Raw genomic sequence first — 16,471 nt, 5'->3', positions numbered from 1 at the left:
TTGAAATAGGAAAGTGTGGAGTAATATTTTGGTGATGAGATCGTTTTTTAACGATGGTTTGAACTGGTTTCAACTTATGGAATTCGCAAAATACATGATTTTTAAATATATAGTGAGTACTACTTTTAAGTCGATAATGAATGGTGCAGAAAAAGTTCAGAATAATATATTGTATTAGTGACATCAATTTTTAACGATGGATTGAATTTCTCCACATGATAAAATCCCAATTTTTAAATACATGAAAATTATTTTTGTGGAATTAATTATGGTTTGAGCTAAAAAGTTTGGATAGTATCTTGGTAATCAAAATTTGTTAACACAGAAAACAAATTTACCTTTGCTTCCACAGATTTTAAATATTACAATTGTACAATGAAAATTCACGATTCTAAATCAAACATAAATTACTATTTTGACATCAACGAATATAACAATAAAGATTGTAATAAATAGGAAATAGTATCAAAAATGTGGAAAAATATTCATGCATATTTACAATATAAACGAAATTTTTCAGAGTTTCGTGTATTTAAATGGCCCTTTCAATGTCCTTCAAGTTTCGTACATTTAAAAAATTGCAAAATTCTATAATTATCGGAGAAAAGTACATTGACATAGACAGCGAATTCTTTCGAAAGTTTGTACACGAGATAATGACTTATTTATCCGTCGAAGCTTCTCAAGTTGCATTATTTTTATGTCGAATGTAATTATCATCATGGTGAGAGAGAAATTTACGATATCGCTTCTTTAGAGAATAAAGAACGGTCTTTATTTCGAAGTGAAATTCAACGAAACGAGCGTTTTCTCCGTCAGTTTCTTCCATTGTTCGATGATAAAACGCTACGCATCATTTATCAGCCTCGGGCAATACAGCAATATTCGAAAGTCATTTTTCTACCAGCATCAAGTACGAGCCTTGTGCTTTATGAATTAAGACAATTGTCTTGAATTGCAAAAGGTACCAAAAAACCAAAAATATTTACGTCGCTCAATTTCGCTCATTTCGTGACTCATTATTCAATAATTATTTTCACGACAAAAGGATGAATATCCCTAAAATACTTATTTTTATTACGAAAAATTTGTTTTTCTTTTTAAGACAAGAACATGTCAAATTTCATTAAAATTTTTTATTAAAAATTTGATTAATAATACTACATTTACCAACCCAATCAAAATAACTCATTTCAGAATTTTCCGTTTTGCAATTGTTATAAAAAATATATATCTGTTTTGAAAGAAATTAGTGTTTATTCATATTAAGATAAAATTGTAATTAATATTGTACATTTACTTATCTTCAACGTACCCCTATTATCTAAATAAATATTATCTAAATAAATTACTATTATCTACGTTTGCTATATTAGGTGCCCATTAAAAATCGGCAGTTCTATGAAAATGTTATTAAGTAATAATGAATAATAATTATTAATAATATAATATAATGATAATTAAATAATAATGAATAATAAAAATTATTAAAAATTTGATTAATAATACTACAATTATAAACTCAGTCAAAATGACTGATTTCAGAGTTTTCCTTTTTGCAATTATTAAAAATATATACCTGCTTCGAAAGAAATTAGCGTTTACTCTAATTACGCTAATATAATAACAACAATAATTATATTATGAATAATTATCATTCATTACTATTTAATAACATTTTCATAGAACTACCGATCTTAATTTATTATTATTATTTATTAATTTAGCGTTTACTTATTAAGATAAAACTGTAATTAATATTGTACATTTACTTATATTCATTGTTCCAATATTATCTAAATAAATATTATCTAAATAAATTACTGTTATCTACGTTTGCTATGTTAGGTACCCATTAAAGATCGATCGTTCTATGAAAATGTTATTAAATAATAATGAATAATATTAATGAAAGTTTTATTAAATATTTTCAACGAAAGTTAGAAATTAAAAATTTGTATTAAAAATTACAGAAAAATATGTTTTTAATTTGGAGAAATGGTAAAAATGTTTATTCGGAAGAGTTCAAGGCAAGCCAGGATATAAGAGCAAGGCTAATGTTTCAGAAACGTTGCTCTCTTGGTAGCTTGTTACACATACTGCAGCTATGGTAATCATCTACAAGAGATAAGAGTAACTTACGATTTCTTATCTATTATAGTGCGTGTTTGAGAGCGTAAAGTTAATCTGTATGCAGGCAGTATTAATCACGCTATAGGTCAGGGTGATTCCAAGGTATACAACCCTGAGTCTGACACACCCTACCGGGATAATTATGCGATCTATTACCTTAGCTAGCAATCTTCATATTGTCTGCGCACGCCTACGTTCAGGCGAAACGATTTAATGATAAAACACGATGATTGTGCTTTATCACGAAGCGTCGGAAATTGCGTGATCTCAATCGAATTTTTAATGAAACTAAGTGGTATATATAAATGGAATATTAAAACGGGAGAAGTTAATTACGCGGGTATCGCTCGTGATTAAAATAATTAAAAATTGGCCTTCGTACTAATCTTCTTAAGTGAACCCAAGAACGTGTGCGAAAGATGCGGGAAAAATTAATAGCGTGTTATTAAATTTAATAATGGGTACTTTGAGGAGTTTGAATTTTAAGTTACTCGAGTACCATTCAGTACCATGAATCTTCATAATTATCCTATTGTACGAGTAGTGTATTGAAACGATTTGTAATGTTTCTGACAATACAGTAGACATAATAAATCGTAAAATAATCTGTGCTATGAAAAACCTATATTTAAATTTTCTTTTAATAATAATTAAATTTTAACAGTATTTTTAATAATTTAATTTTAATAATAATTTTAATAATTGAATAATATTAGTATTTATTATTTAAAAATTTTAAAAATGGTTGAAATATTTTTTGCAAGGAATTATATTAAGATGGGTGCCATTAGGAGTTTCGAATAATTGTCTGAAAAATTAATTTCAGCTCGTTTGTGGAAGGAGAAAGTATCTACGTACATTGATTTTCTTTGGATAATTCCAATAGCAATTTAAGACTTGAGAGTTGTTCATTAGAGAAGTAGAGCAGACGTTAAATCCTAAGCCAACAAATACAATGGCCAATTTAGCTCACAAGATGGCAATCGTTAAAATAATTGAACAAGTAGAGATCATCATTAAGCTCGTACTACTTTATCATTACTATTTAAAACTAAATGGAAGATAAAGCAATTGTTTGTCAATATTACCCTTTGTCATCTTATTTCAATAAACTTTTATTTCTAATATAATAACGTTACAGAGTCACGACTTAACTCTGATTTATTTTAACTACTATACCAAATCTTGAACACCACTTTCCAATGCTATATTAATCAAAATTACGATAAAATTTATAAACTTACTTTATTTTTAAGTACAATTATTTGTTTATTTAATTATTTATTTTTAACTGTAATTTAATACACCTTAAAACCCATGAAAAAAACATTAATCTCAAAAATGTTTTATTTATATACAAGGTGTCTCGTTAAAATTGGCACAACGAAAAATTCTATTCTTTTTCTATGTATACTATAAAAGATTAATTTACACTTACTTTACACCTTATTTCTTTTAAACCTAACTTGTTCACGAGGTTCTTTACTGTGTCAACTTAAACGGGACACCCCGTATATTCACTTACCCTCGGATACACCTCTAAGATTCCAAGAATCGAAATAGAAAAAAGGCCAAAAATTTCCTTTCACCGAGATTGTAGAAGCGTAATATGCAAAGAGCACGAAATCAAATGACCATTAATTACCACTCACCACCGACGCGTCAAATCGGTCCCATAAAAATTGCGAAAGCAACCTCCTTTCAATTAAATAACCGTATACGTATCTATGTATCTACGTTGCAGCATTCTAGCACGAATGGAACTAGCAGCATCGTGTCCCATCGAACCGCTAAAAATTGCGGTGGCAAGTGTGTTACCTGGTTTAATAACTCGTCGGTTGCTCGGATCAGTTACCGCCACTCTTGCGCCACTGTTCAAAATAGCTCGTGACCACTGACCTCGATATCTCGGAAATGCGTTCGCGTCGTCATCTTTCCTCGAACCTCGCGATAACGAACGTCGAACTGCGTTGTTGTTGTTCGATTTTCGTTTCCCGCGCTCTCGTTTGAATTTCCCGCGCTCGCGTTTGAATTTCCCGCGCTCTCGTTTGAATTTCCCGCGCTCGCGTTCGAATTTCCCGCGCCCTCGTTCGAACTTCCCGCTCTCACTCCACGTGTTTTCGTTGCAGCGTGATAGTGGGCGCGCCGGAAGCCGAAACTGCCCAGAAGGACGTCTACAGAGGTGGCGCTGTCTACGAGTGCGACATCACAGTTGATGACCGGTGCACCTTAATGGAATTCGACAATACAGGTAAGCGATTGCATCTTCTAATCCGTTCATTCTTTCTCCATTTTACACATTGCATGGATCAACTGTGGCATTCGTTTTGGGTAATTACACGAATCTCGTAACACTAATTTTCGCTCGGTAAAGACGAACTATGATGAAGACCGAGAAAGTCTTTTGCGAATGGGGGAGAAAGACAACTTCGGGAATTTTTTTCGGAGAAACTGTGGCATCTTTTAAAACACGGTTTTCGTCATTTTATTTAGCAAAGCTTCGGGAATGTTCGTGATTTTTGTCAATTCGAAATAGGAAAAATTTCCTGAGATTTTAAAAATAATGGTGAGATTGTGAGAAAATGAAATTCTAACTTTTTACTATTTTAAGGAAAATAGTTTCATGTTATCGTAAGGGGAGTGGATGTAACGAAATGAGCGATAAAATTGGTTTTCTTTGGTCTTCTGCTTAGGCACGTGGACAAGCAGGACTAAACAGAACAATATTCTTTTACAACTTTTTATATATTTTCTTATGAGTTAAAAAGAAGATAAGTAATTATCTTGTAGGTCTATCTCATCCGTGCCATTGTTATATCTTCTGCTGCGCACGCCATTTATATTTCGGCGTCATCTGCCTACTCACGTGCACACGTCGTTGGCGAATTTGAAACAAGAACATCCTCGTGACACATGGTTAACTCCTTCGCCTACAATATCGTGTCAGACTCGCGATAAGGGTAACGGGCCAAACATGCTTCTCACGGGTGAGAGCCGTGGTTCGTAGATAGGGCCCAATGTAAACATCACGGGTCAAGTTCGTGGTTCATTTTTGCCGATGTCTTTCTATCTTAGTTACGTGTTATTCTTTACCACGTTCTGACATTTCTGTCGACCATAACACGCACTATCGGAACTTAAATAATAAGGTAGGGGATTAAGGAACTATCCTGGTAGACAGAAAATAATAAATTTTCTTTTTTATTGCCTTAATCAATAATTAATAGTACAGCATTCCTAGAATGTATTTCCAAATTTTCAATGTAATCCTCGAAAAATTAAGGGTCCTATAGTCGGCTGACAAGCGTTTCGATAGGTTAGGACGGAGTTGAGGTTAGGTTCGTGGTAAAAATGGGGTACAGCAGTCGCAGAAATATTCTAGAAAAATATGTAATCGTCCAAACTACAGACCTTCGAAAGATACCATAATTAATGGCAAAGGATAGAGTTGAGGTTAGGTTCGTGACAAAAATGGCGTACTCCAATCGCAGAAATACTCGACAAAAATATGTAATGATCCAAACTGCAGACCTTCGAAAGACATCATAATTAATAGCAAAGAACAGAGTTGAGGTTAGGTTCGTGGTAAAAATTGGGTACTCCAGTTACAGAAATATTCGAGAAAAATATACAATCTTCCAAATTGCAGACCTTCGAAAGACACCATAACTAATATGACAGCACAGAATTGAGGTTAGGTCTGTGGCAAAAATGGAGTACTCCAGTCGCAAAAGTATTCGAGAAAAATATGTAATCGTGCAAACTGCACACCTTCGAAAGACGCTATAACTAATAGCAAAGGACAGAGTTGAGGTTAGATTCGTGGCAAAAATGGAGTACTCTAGTCGCAGAAATTCTCGAGAAAAATATGTAATCGTCCAAACTGCAGACCTTCGAAAGACACCATAACTAATAGCAAAAGACAGAGTTGAGGTTAAGTTCGTGACGAAAATGGCGTACTCCAATCGCAGGAATACTCGAGAAACATATGTAATCGTCCAAACTGGATGGAGACCTTCGAAAGACACCATAACTAATAGCAAAGAACGTACGATCGGCCGGAAACACGGTCGGATTAACTCCTTCGGTTTCTTTCGCTGAATCCGATATCGGTTTTCCGGTTCTTTCTTCCACTTGCACTCTCGCACTTGCCGTGGGGCATTGAAAGGCACCTCAACGGGCACAGTGTTGCTAACGGGGGCTCGTATCTCGTGTTCCACTGGCTGTTCGCAGTTGCTGACCCACATTCTGGCTTTCCACCCGCTCCTGGAGCCCCCGAGGAGCTTCGTAATCTCGGCAACTGCCAAGCAACCGGCTGACTGGTTGTAGAGCACCGTTCTATTCTTGGCAACTTTCCACCCACCCTGTCGTTGACCCTTCTACTTTCTGCTTCCACTGTTTATCGCTGCCAAGCATATCGATTTCCAACGTTTCCTCAATTTTTCTTCGTTTTTCCTTTTCTGTACAGAGCAATCGTCAGTGAGATAGATCGTATCGGGATTAGGTCGTGGACCATGTTGTGGGGAATTTCGTTGGTCGATCGAGAGATCGTGTGATTGGGTAAGCGTGTTCCCCTGTGTACCAGGCTGTCGTACATGGGTCGTTTATCGCGCGAGGTTTGGTCTCGATCGTTCTTATTGTTCCTCGGGTGGTTTAGGAGTGGTAAGCTTGTCGAGAACTTGGGGTAGGAGTGGTTTTCTTGTCGAGTCAGGTTAGAGGTGACGATTGATGCATATCTGTGTACGAGGTGGTTTCAAAGAGTTTGCTTCAAAGGGATATGGTGCTATTTCGTTCTTGATCTCTCCGATTGTTCCTCGGTTGGTTCATAAATAGCAAACTTATTGGGAATTAAAATAGGATTTACTTCCTTTTTAGGCCAGGAATAACGATAACGTCGAATTGCAGAATTTTTAGTAAAAAATTTGATAAAGGTAATTTAGGCTTTGGTAATAAAGGTCACGTTTGGTTCATAAATAGCAAACATATTAGGAATTAAAATAGGATTTGTTTCTTTTTTTAGGTTAGGAATAATAACGTCGAATTGCGGAATTTTTTAGTCAAAAATTTGAAAATAGTAATTTACACTTTGGTAACAAGAGCCTCGGTTGGTTCATAAATAGCGAACTTGTCGAGCATTAAAATAGGATTTGTTTCCTTTTTGAGACAGGTTAGGGATAATATTGAACTGCCAGAGATAGTGGCAACGTTCAATTACGGAATTTTTAGTCAGTGGTTTGAAAATGGTAATTTAGGCTTTGGTAGGTTTAGTGTCAGACAAACCTAAGTGTTATCGGTGTAGCCACGTTTGGAAAAATAAATTCGTAATGACGAAGAAAAATCGTGACGACTTACTTGCACGATAAACAAGCCGGGAAGTGAAAAGAATAGTGACAACGTCTAATTGTGGAATTTTCAATCAGTGGTTTGACAACGGTAATTTGAGCTTTGACAGTGGGAACCACTGTTGATTCATAAATAGCGAACTCGTCGAGCATTAAAATAGGATTATTTCCTTTTTGACACAGGTTAGAGATAATGTGGAATTATCAGGAATAGTGATAACGTTCAATTGTGGAATTTTTAGTCAGAGGTATGAAAATGGTAATTTAAGATTTCTTAATAAGAGACTCAATTGGTTCAAAAATCTCAAAGTTGTCAAAATTAAAATAGGATTCGTTTTCTTTTTGACACAGGTTAGAGATAATGTTGCATTACCAGGAACAATGATAACGTCCAATTGTGGAATTTTCAATCAGTGGTTTGAAAACGGTAATTTAGGCTTTGGTAGGTTTAGTGCGAAACAAACCTAAGTGTCACAGGTGTAGAAGTCACGTTTGGAAAAATAAATTCGTAATGACGAAGAAAAATCGTGACGACTCAATTGCACGATAAACAAGCCGGAAAGTGAAAAGAGTGACCAGCATAGAGCCACGAGTGTGCATAAATTTCCATTTGAATTAATAATCACGCTGCAACGAGATACCATCTTCCGTTTCAGCGGAGAACCAGCTCGTGTGCCAGCTAACGCTCCCGATGCAAATTAGCGGAATATCAAGCTGCCGCGAATTAGACGTGCTTACACACCTCGTAACGATCGTATCTCGCGGATCGAGCACGATTCCTGCCCCGTAATTTGCCGGCGCGAAAGTAATTGACTGTTCGAAAGCAATCGGCAGGAAATCACCGGTGCCGATTCGCTCTTATCTCGAACGAGTCGAGTCGAATCGATCGCGAACGCGAGAGATCGAGATAAAGTGTCGATTTAGGCGCGCTGAGTTTCCCTTTCGAATTTTTTTTTTCAATTTTTTTGAGAGAGCGAAGGTGTTCTTTTGTCGGGAATGATTGTGCGGGTATTTTTTCGCGGATGAAAGGAGGAGATTGTTGGAAAAGGATGCTTGAGAGTGTTTATTTGGTACTTTGGTAATGCTTGTTTTCGGATTATTTGGTAGGTTTGGTTCGTGTGAATTTAAAGAAATTTTGAGGGAGTTCTGTTGGGTCAGATTTTATGTAGGTTGTGATTTTACTGTTGGATCGGTTTAAGAAATTTATTATTTATTAATAAATATCTTATTGTTTATTTTACATGTGAGTGAAATTTGGTTTTCGTGTTTTAAGATTGTTTGGTGTGAATTTAAAAAAATTTTGAGGGAATTTTGTTGGATCAGGAGATTCGAGAGATTTTATGTAGATTGTGTTTTTACTGTTGGATCTGTTTGGGAAATTTATTATTTATTAATAGATATCTTGTTTATTTTACAAGTGAATGAAATTCGGATTTCATTTTTTGAGATTGTTTGGTAGGTTTGGATTGTTTGATGTGAATTTAAAAAAATTTGGGGGGATTTTTGTTTGGTCAGGAGATTCGAGAGATTTTATGTAGATTGTGTTTTTACTGTTGGATCGGTTTAGGAAATTTAATATTTATTAATAGATATCTTGTTTATTTTACAAGTGAGTGAAATTTGGATTTCATTGTTTTTAATCACATTTCTGTGCAATTTAAAAATTCGTTTACATTATCTTGTAATTTTATGTATATTATAATTAATTAGATAAACTAAATATACAATTTTCATTAATTTTTTATATATAATACAAAAGTTCTTGAAATTATTAAATTAAAATTACCAATTTAAATTTACCATACATCAAACATTAACATTATATTATTTCATACAATCTTCACTCACTTTTATCTACATACATTCTGGCAACTTCTTAATTAAAATTACCAATTAAAATTTATCATACATCAAAATCCAACACCATATTATTCCATACAATATTCATTCATTTTTTACCTATCAAAATTCTTATGATTATTTAATTAAAATTTATCATACATCAAAAACCAACACCATATTATTGCATATAATCTTTTCTCATTTTTTATCTACAAAAATTCTTGCAACTATTTAATTAAAATTACCAATTAAAATCGACTATATATCAAACATCAATATCATATTAATCCATACAATCTTTCATCATTTCTTATCTACAAAAATTCTTGCAACTATTTAATTAAAATTACCAATTAAAATTCACCATATATCAAACATCGATATCCTATTAATTCATACAATCTTCACTCTTTTTTATTTACAAAAATTCTTGCAACTATTTAATTAAAATTACCATGTATCAAACATCAACACCATATGAATCTCCACCTTAAGAAAAAAAGAATCGTATAATTTCCTCTTCGGTCTTCGAGCAACTACATTTTTCAAGACCGACAGCGAGAGGTACTCGGTTTCTTCACGCGACAAGTGCATCTCTGCCCTTTCTCTTCTTAACACTGTACCCCTAGAGGTAACCCTGCTTGGCAGAGAAACATTTCACCGACTACATACACGAGATCATACGCCATGCTACGTCCAATTAGTCGGCCCTTTTCTTTAGTCAGCGCTGCTTGCCTGGACACTTCGCTTTGATCGATAATTAGTGTGATCGTATGCTCGATCTTGTCCAATTAGAGTCGTGGCCGATAGCCTGGGCCATTTATTACGTTCACTAGCCGAGCGCACACGCGTTTATGGTACACCATTTACTGTTAAATTTCACTTTCCTTTTGGACAGGAAATTACCTCAATTATGATACTTCATTTATTTTTCAGCGGACATTAGTTTCCATTAAGCTATATATTCTTTTTTTACGCTAATAGTTCGGTTTTATCTACGCGTAATCGATTTACCTCGGCGAGTCTTTTTTGCCCATGGATTGTGCCTTGTAACGCGGAAATTAAATGTAGGTATAGTGAATATCGTATAGAAATTTATGGCAGGTGTGTTCAGCGATCAAATGTTTCATTTATGGATAAATATATTTTTGAAGATAGAAAACGATTCTTGAAAATACTTTATTCAAGAAAATTTGGTATTTTTAAATTTAGCAGGAAGTACTATATATCTTGATAATAGTAATCGTCGATAGTATTTCTACGTTTCGTTGTAATTTTTGAAATTTATTTAAAACTCGTTTAAAATGCATTTAAAATCTTATTTAAAATAACAGTGTGACTACTAAAAATTGATTCTTGTGGGAATTGAGTTTATTTATTTATTAAAAATAGTTAAATGTAGGTATAGTGAATATCGTGTTGAAATTTATGGCAGGTGTTTATGGCAGCAATCAAATGTTTCATTTATGAATAAATATATTTTCGAAGATAGAAAGCATCCAAAAATTTACGATTTTGGAAAATATTTTATTCAACAAAAAATGGTATTTTTAAATTTAGCAGGAAGTACTATTTGTCTTGATGATACTAATCGTCGATAGTATTTTTACGTTTCGTTGTAATTTCTATTTGAAATTTATTTAAAATTCGTTTAAAATATATTTAAAATCTTATTTGAAATAACAGTGTGGCTGTTAAAAATTGATTGTTATTCATTTATTAAAAACAGTGGAGTTTCTATTTTTCCTATCAATGTTTATTTATGTGAGATATATATATTTTGTATTTGAGGCTCGAACTTAGATCTTCTATTTGTTTTTTAAAAATTTTTCATTCTCTTATATCGAATTTCGTGGAAGAGTCGAGCTTTAATAATAAACGAAATCGCGCTGGCTTTCAGTCTTTAACCAATAACATTGTTTTCTCTCTTGTGGGATACTAACCGTGGCTATTTTCGAAATGTAACGTTTGCTCACCTCGAACGACATGTAAATCCGGCCGTAGGTATACTCATCACTATTTTAAATCGTGCTCGTGAAAAAATATCCGCTCGTGTGAAATCATTTCTGCACGAAAACTTTTCAAACGAAAATTAAATTTTAATTATTTAAGAATACTCAAACGTAAAAAATAGAAACTTATGTTATTTCAAATTTAACGAATGAAATCTACACATGAATCATTATAAAAAATTTGCACAATTTAAAAAATTTTACCATACCATAACATATCATGGAACAATAATAATTCAATAATTATATTTTGATTTTATCCTACTCTTGCTTTTATTTAAATTACTATTTGAGAAAACTAGATTATATTATTAGGTCGATAATTCAATGATATCACCTTTAAAATTTATAGAAGGAAACTAATTAAAAACTAATTAAAAGTAAACTAGTTTTTCATTTATTTAAAATAAAAATTGCTAACATAAGTTTAATTATTATACAGTATTAGTATTTTTATATTTTATTACTAACCTTGATTTTGGGTAATAAAGTAAGTTTTGTGTAGTAAAGTGTTCAGTGTAATAATCTGAAGCAATATTTAAATTTTATAAAATGGCACTCTAATTTTCCTATTATTAGCCAACAATTGAATTCACTATCTCAAAACTCAGTCCCATTTCAAGTCTACTGCTTTCATTTTTTGTTCTACTTAACTTTCCCTGTAAACCAATCCCATTCAACTCTACTACTCTCATCTTTCATTCTACCCAACCTTCCTTCTGATCCAACGAGCTCAACCAGTTCTCAAACCTTAAAAAAGTCACCTGAGTTTTACTATGAATCAAGTACTAAATTCACTACTTTAAGACCCATTCCCAATTCAGTTTTATTATTTTCATTTCATTAGATCTTATAGTCTAATCCAAATCTCGTTCAGCACTACTATCTTTACCTTTTATTGTACCCAACCTTCCTTACAAACCAACATGTTTAACCAGTTTTAAAATGTCGTATCAAGTCATCTCAATGTTCCCATTTATCAATCATTAGACTCACCACTTCAAACACCAACCCCAATTCAGTTCTATTGGTTTCATCTTTTATACTACACAAGTTTTGCTTTAGATCAGTTTACATTCCATTGAATCATTTTCAATTTGTATTTTATTCAACCATCTTTCTAATTTAAGCACACCAAGTAATCTTCAAACCTTAGGGAAATGTTTCCAATGTGACTCACTATTACAAACACCAACCCCAATTCAGTTGAATTATTCTCATATTCTATCCTGGTCAAATCTTGTTCTAGATTAATCCATATCCTGTTCAACTATTCTCAACTTTTACTCTACTTAACTATGTTCCTAATTTAATGATCTCAATCTTCAAACCTTAGGGAAATGTTTCCAATTTTATCATTCATAGATCATGTGACTCACTACTTCAAACACCAACCCCAATTCAGTTGAATTATTCTCATATTTTATCCTAGTCAAATCTTGTTTTAAATCAATCTATATTCTCTTCAACTATTCTCAACTTTTACTCTACTTAACTATGTTTCCAATTTAAGGATCTCAACTAATATTCAAACCTTTGAAAAAATGTTTCTAATCTTTTCATTCATCAATCATCAGACTTACCATGTTAAATACTAACTAAAATTCAGTACTATTGTTCTCATCTTCCATAGTGCTCAAGTTTTGATATAGATGAGTACTCACTTCATTAAATCATTTTCAACTTCTATTTTATTCAACCATCTTCCTAATTTAAGGACTCCAAACAATCTTCAAACCTTAGAAAAATGTTTCCAATTTTATCATTCATCAGTTATGTGACTCACTACTTCAAATACCAACCCCAATTTAGTTCAATTATTCTCATATTCTATCCTGGTCAAATCTTGTTCTAGATTAATCCATATCCTCTTCAACTATTCTCAACTTTTACTCTACTTAACTATGTTCCTAATTTAAGGATCTCAATCTTCAAATCTAAGGGAAATGTTTCCAATGTGACTCACTACTTCAAACACCAACCCTAATTCAGTTGAATTATTCTCATATTCTATCCTAGTCAAGTCTTGTTTTAAATCAATCTCTATTCTCTTCAACTATTCTCAACTTTTACTCTACTTAACTATGTTTCCAATTTAAGGATCTCAACCAATCTTCAAACCTTAGAAAGAATGTTGCTAATCTTCTCATTCATCAATCATTTAATGACTCACCATGTCAAACACCAACCCCAATTCAGTTCAATTATTCTCATATCTCATTCTACTCAAGTTTTCTTCCAAATCACTTCACATACCCTCCAACTCTCGAGTGCCATTTTAGTCAACCATCTGCCCAATATTGGACACACAACGATCCCACAAACTCTGCAAAAGGCCAAGCCAATCTACCCATTGCGGAATCCAATAATTCTACAAACTTTTCCCTTTCTGATCCTCATCATCCTCAACAATCCTCTCGATCTTGCCCGATGTAACTGGCTGCAAATGGTAGATGGTATCAAGCCTCCAAGGTCACGTCTGTCCCGGATCGACAGATCTCTCGATCTCCAGCAAGCTGTAGTATTCGAATCGTTGGGGTATCTCCTATTCCGCGTGCGTACGAGGAAGCGACTCGTATCTCGCGCGGGTCTCTCGGAGGTCAGTCACTTCTTCGGCCGGTCGACCGAACATCTCGTCGTCGAGGAACTCCTCGTGGTGTACACCCCGCGGTGTGGCGTGGCTGGGCCGCCTCGTGATACCGGGAACCGTGTACCAGGCAAGAAGCCGGCTCTACCTAATACAGAAAACCGTAAGGTCGTTCTACCTACGGGCGTGCGCGGACGTAGGTTCGGCGTTTCTTGTCGGATGCCACCTGAAGATCTTCAAGGAAGGTCGCATCTCCTCGCCGCTTGGATCGCGAACGCGTGCTTAATTGACGTACCCTTAATGAGCGCGGCGAAATAATTGGGCCGTGATAATCGCGACATCGTTCCGTTCGTTCAACGTCGATAATTCATAATTGCCTCCATTAAGGGTTGTTCCGCCGATCGTTCGTTTTAATTAGCTAGACTCTGCGTGCTAGTGCTCACGATGCTCGATGGGCGGATTTAAATGAGGCGATTAAGATACGTTGCCGAGGGTTGTTCTAGGTTTTAGAGAGACAGGAAGAGATTTTATGGTGTGGTAAGGTTTTTGATGATATCGTGTAATAGTGAAACGTGTCATTGATTATTAGCGTTTTTAATAGGAATTTGGGAAGTTTAGGTATAGAAGGTGTAGTTGGAAATGTAGGTTTGTAGAAGTGGTAAATTTTGTTAAGAAAATACTTTATTAATTAGCATGTTTAATTATTAATTAGTACCTGCTAATTATTAATTAGTACCTGTTAATTATTAATTAGTATATTTAATTATTAATTAATACTTGTTAATTGTTAATTATTAATTAATACTTATTAATATTGCAACCTTGAATATTGTGTAAATATACAAGTATTCTAGATGCTGTAAATAGCCCAATCAGGGTGTCTTAAACATCCTATCTCTTATCTTTATTTCAAAGAATAGTAAATAAATTTGGGATTAAAAGGAATTCTTTTTAGAAAGTATATCATTTCACTCTTTGAACTCCTTCGTCGAAATCAATTTCATTTATAGGTACACCTAAAAATTTCGAGTCACTCTTGAAACTTTCGAATATATTTTCAAAATAATTATTAAATCAAATTTATGTAAATTGCTCCCTATTAACCTACTGTAATTTATTTTAAGTACATTCGAAATGAAATACCTAAAAATTCTTAACATTATTTAATTAACGAGTCTAAAGGGCTGAAACATTATATTTTATACTTACACATATTTTATTTATTTATACTTTACACCACGTTTCACTTTAAAAGAATTTCTTATTGTAATAAAACATTCTCCGTCCATTGTAATTAAAATTTGTTATATAGCATAACTAGTCTAGAATGGTCATTGGCTGTCTTTCTTTAATGTCAAATCTAAGGGGTTAATACACAATATTTTGTACCCACACATATTTTATTTATTTATACTTTCCACCACGCTTTTTTTAAAATTAATTTCTTATTTAAATAAAATATTTTTCAGCGTCCGCTGTAATTAAAATTTGTTCTGTAATATAGCTAGTCTAGAGTGGTCATTGGCTATCTTTCTTTAATGCCAAATCTAAGGGGTTAATACACAATATTTTGTACTCGCACGTATTTTATTTATTTATACATTACACTACGTTTCATTCAAAAAGAATTTCTTATTTTAATGAAACATTCTTTGTCCATTGTAATTAAAATTTGTTATGTAATATAGCTAGTCTAGAATGGTCATTGGCTGTCTTTCTTTAATGCTAAATCTGAGGGGTTGATACACGATATTTTATACTTACACATATTTTATTTATTTATACTTTCCATCACTCTTCTTTTAAAATTAATTTCTTATTTAAATCAAATATTTTTCAACGTCCATTGTAATTAAAATTTGTTATATAACATAGCTTGTCTAGAATGGTCATTGGCTGTCTTTTTCTAATGCTCATTCGATGCATTCGCAACCCGGTGCAATTGCTTCGTAGCAATGTTGCGTTGAGTAACTGAATTATGGTTGCTGAAAGATTTCTCGGTTCGCCATATCCACGGTATCGACGTATCCACGCGCCTTCGGCGACGTTCGCGAGTTAAGGGATAGGAAGCGAAGGACAACTTCCGTTTAAGGGTTATGCCTGACCGATACGGCTAACGGGTTCATTCCATTCGTAAAATCGAGAAAGAAAAATCCAAGGTGTACTCGCTGAGAATTCTCTACAGTGACACCTGCTCGTACATCGCGTTTTTGCAGGGATATGTGTATGATGCATTGGAAACTTTCGTTTCTTGGAAATCATTTAATCCTTCTTTATTATGCGAATCCAGAAGTCTTTCCTCTATCTCGTCTACATTTTCCTTTCAGAAAATTCGAATATTTTCTAGAGTGAGAATGATTTCCTATAGCAAGTGTTCGGTTAACTATCTACATTCGATTAGAAATTAAGAATAAGATGTTAAAAAAATGATTTTTTAAGTACATGGATTGACAGATGCAAGGGAATGAAATTGTCTAAAAGAAGAGAAATTTTGACTAAATCTATAGCAAATAAAATTTATAGAAAATACGATTCTGTATTAAAATCAATCGCAA

General features: G+C 33.5%; 1 protein-coding gene across 1 annotated transcript in view; it reads left to right on the top strand.

The window, feature by feature from the left end:
* Positions 1 to 16,471, top strand: part of if (integrin subunit alpha inflated) — a 202,400-nt gene that overhangs the window by 67,298 nt on the left and 118,631 nt on the right. The window contains exon 2 of the mRNA XM_017896747.1: positions 4,263 to 4,384. Within this exon, the coding sequence (XP_017752236.1) occupies positions 4,263 to 4,384 (122 nt within the window). The remainder of the gene's footprint in view (positions 1 to 4,262; positions 4,385 to 16,471) is intronic.

This window comes from Eufriesea mexicana, unplaced genomic scaffold (assembly GCF_001483705.2).
Source record: "Eufriesea mexicana isolate 0111107269 unplaced genomic scaffold, ASM148370v2 scaffold382, whole genome shotgun sequence".
Classification (NCBI taxonomy): Eukaryota; Metazoa; Arthropoda; class Insecta; order Hymenoptera; family Apidae; genus Eufriesea; species Eufriesea mexicana.
The sequence above is the reverse complement of the archived record's forward strand: the minus strand, read 5'-3'. Positions and strand labels throughout refer to the sequence as shown.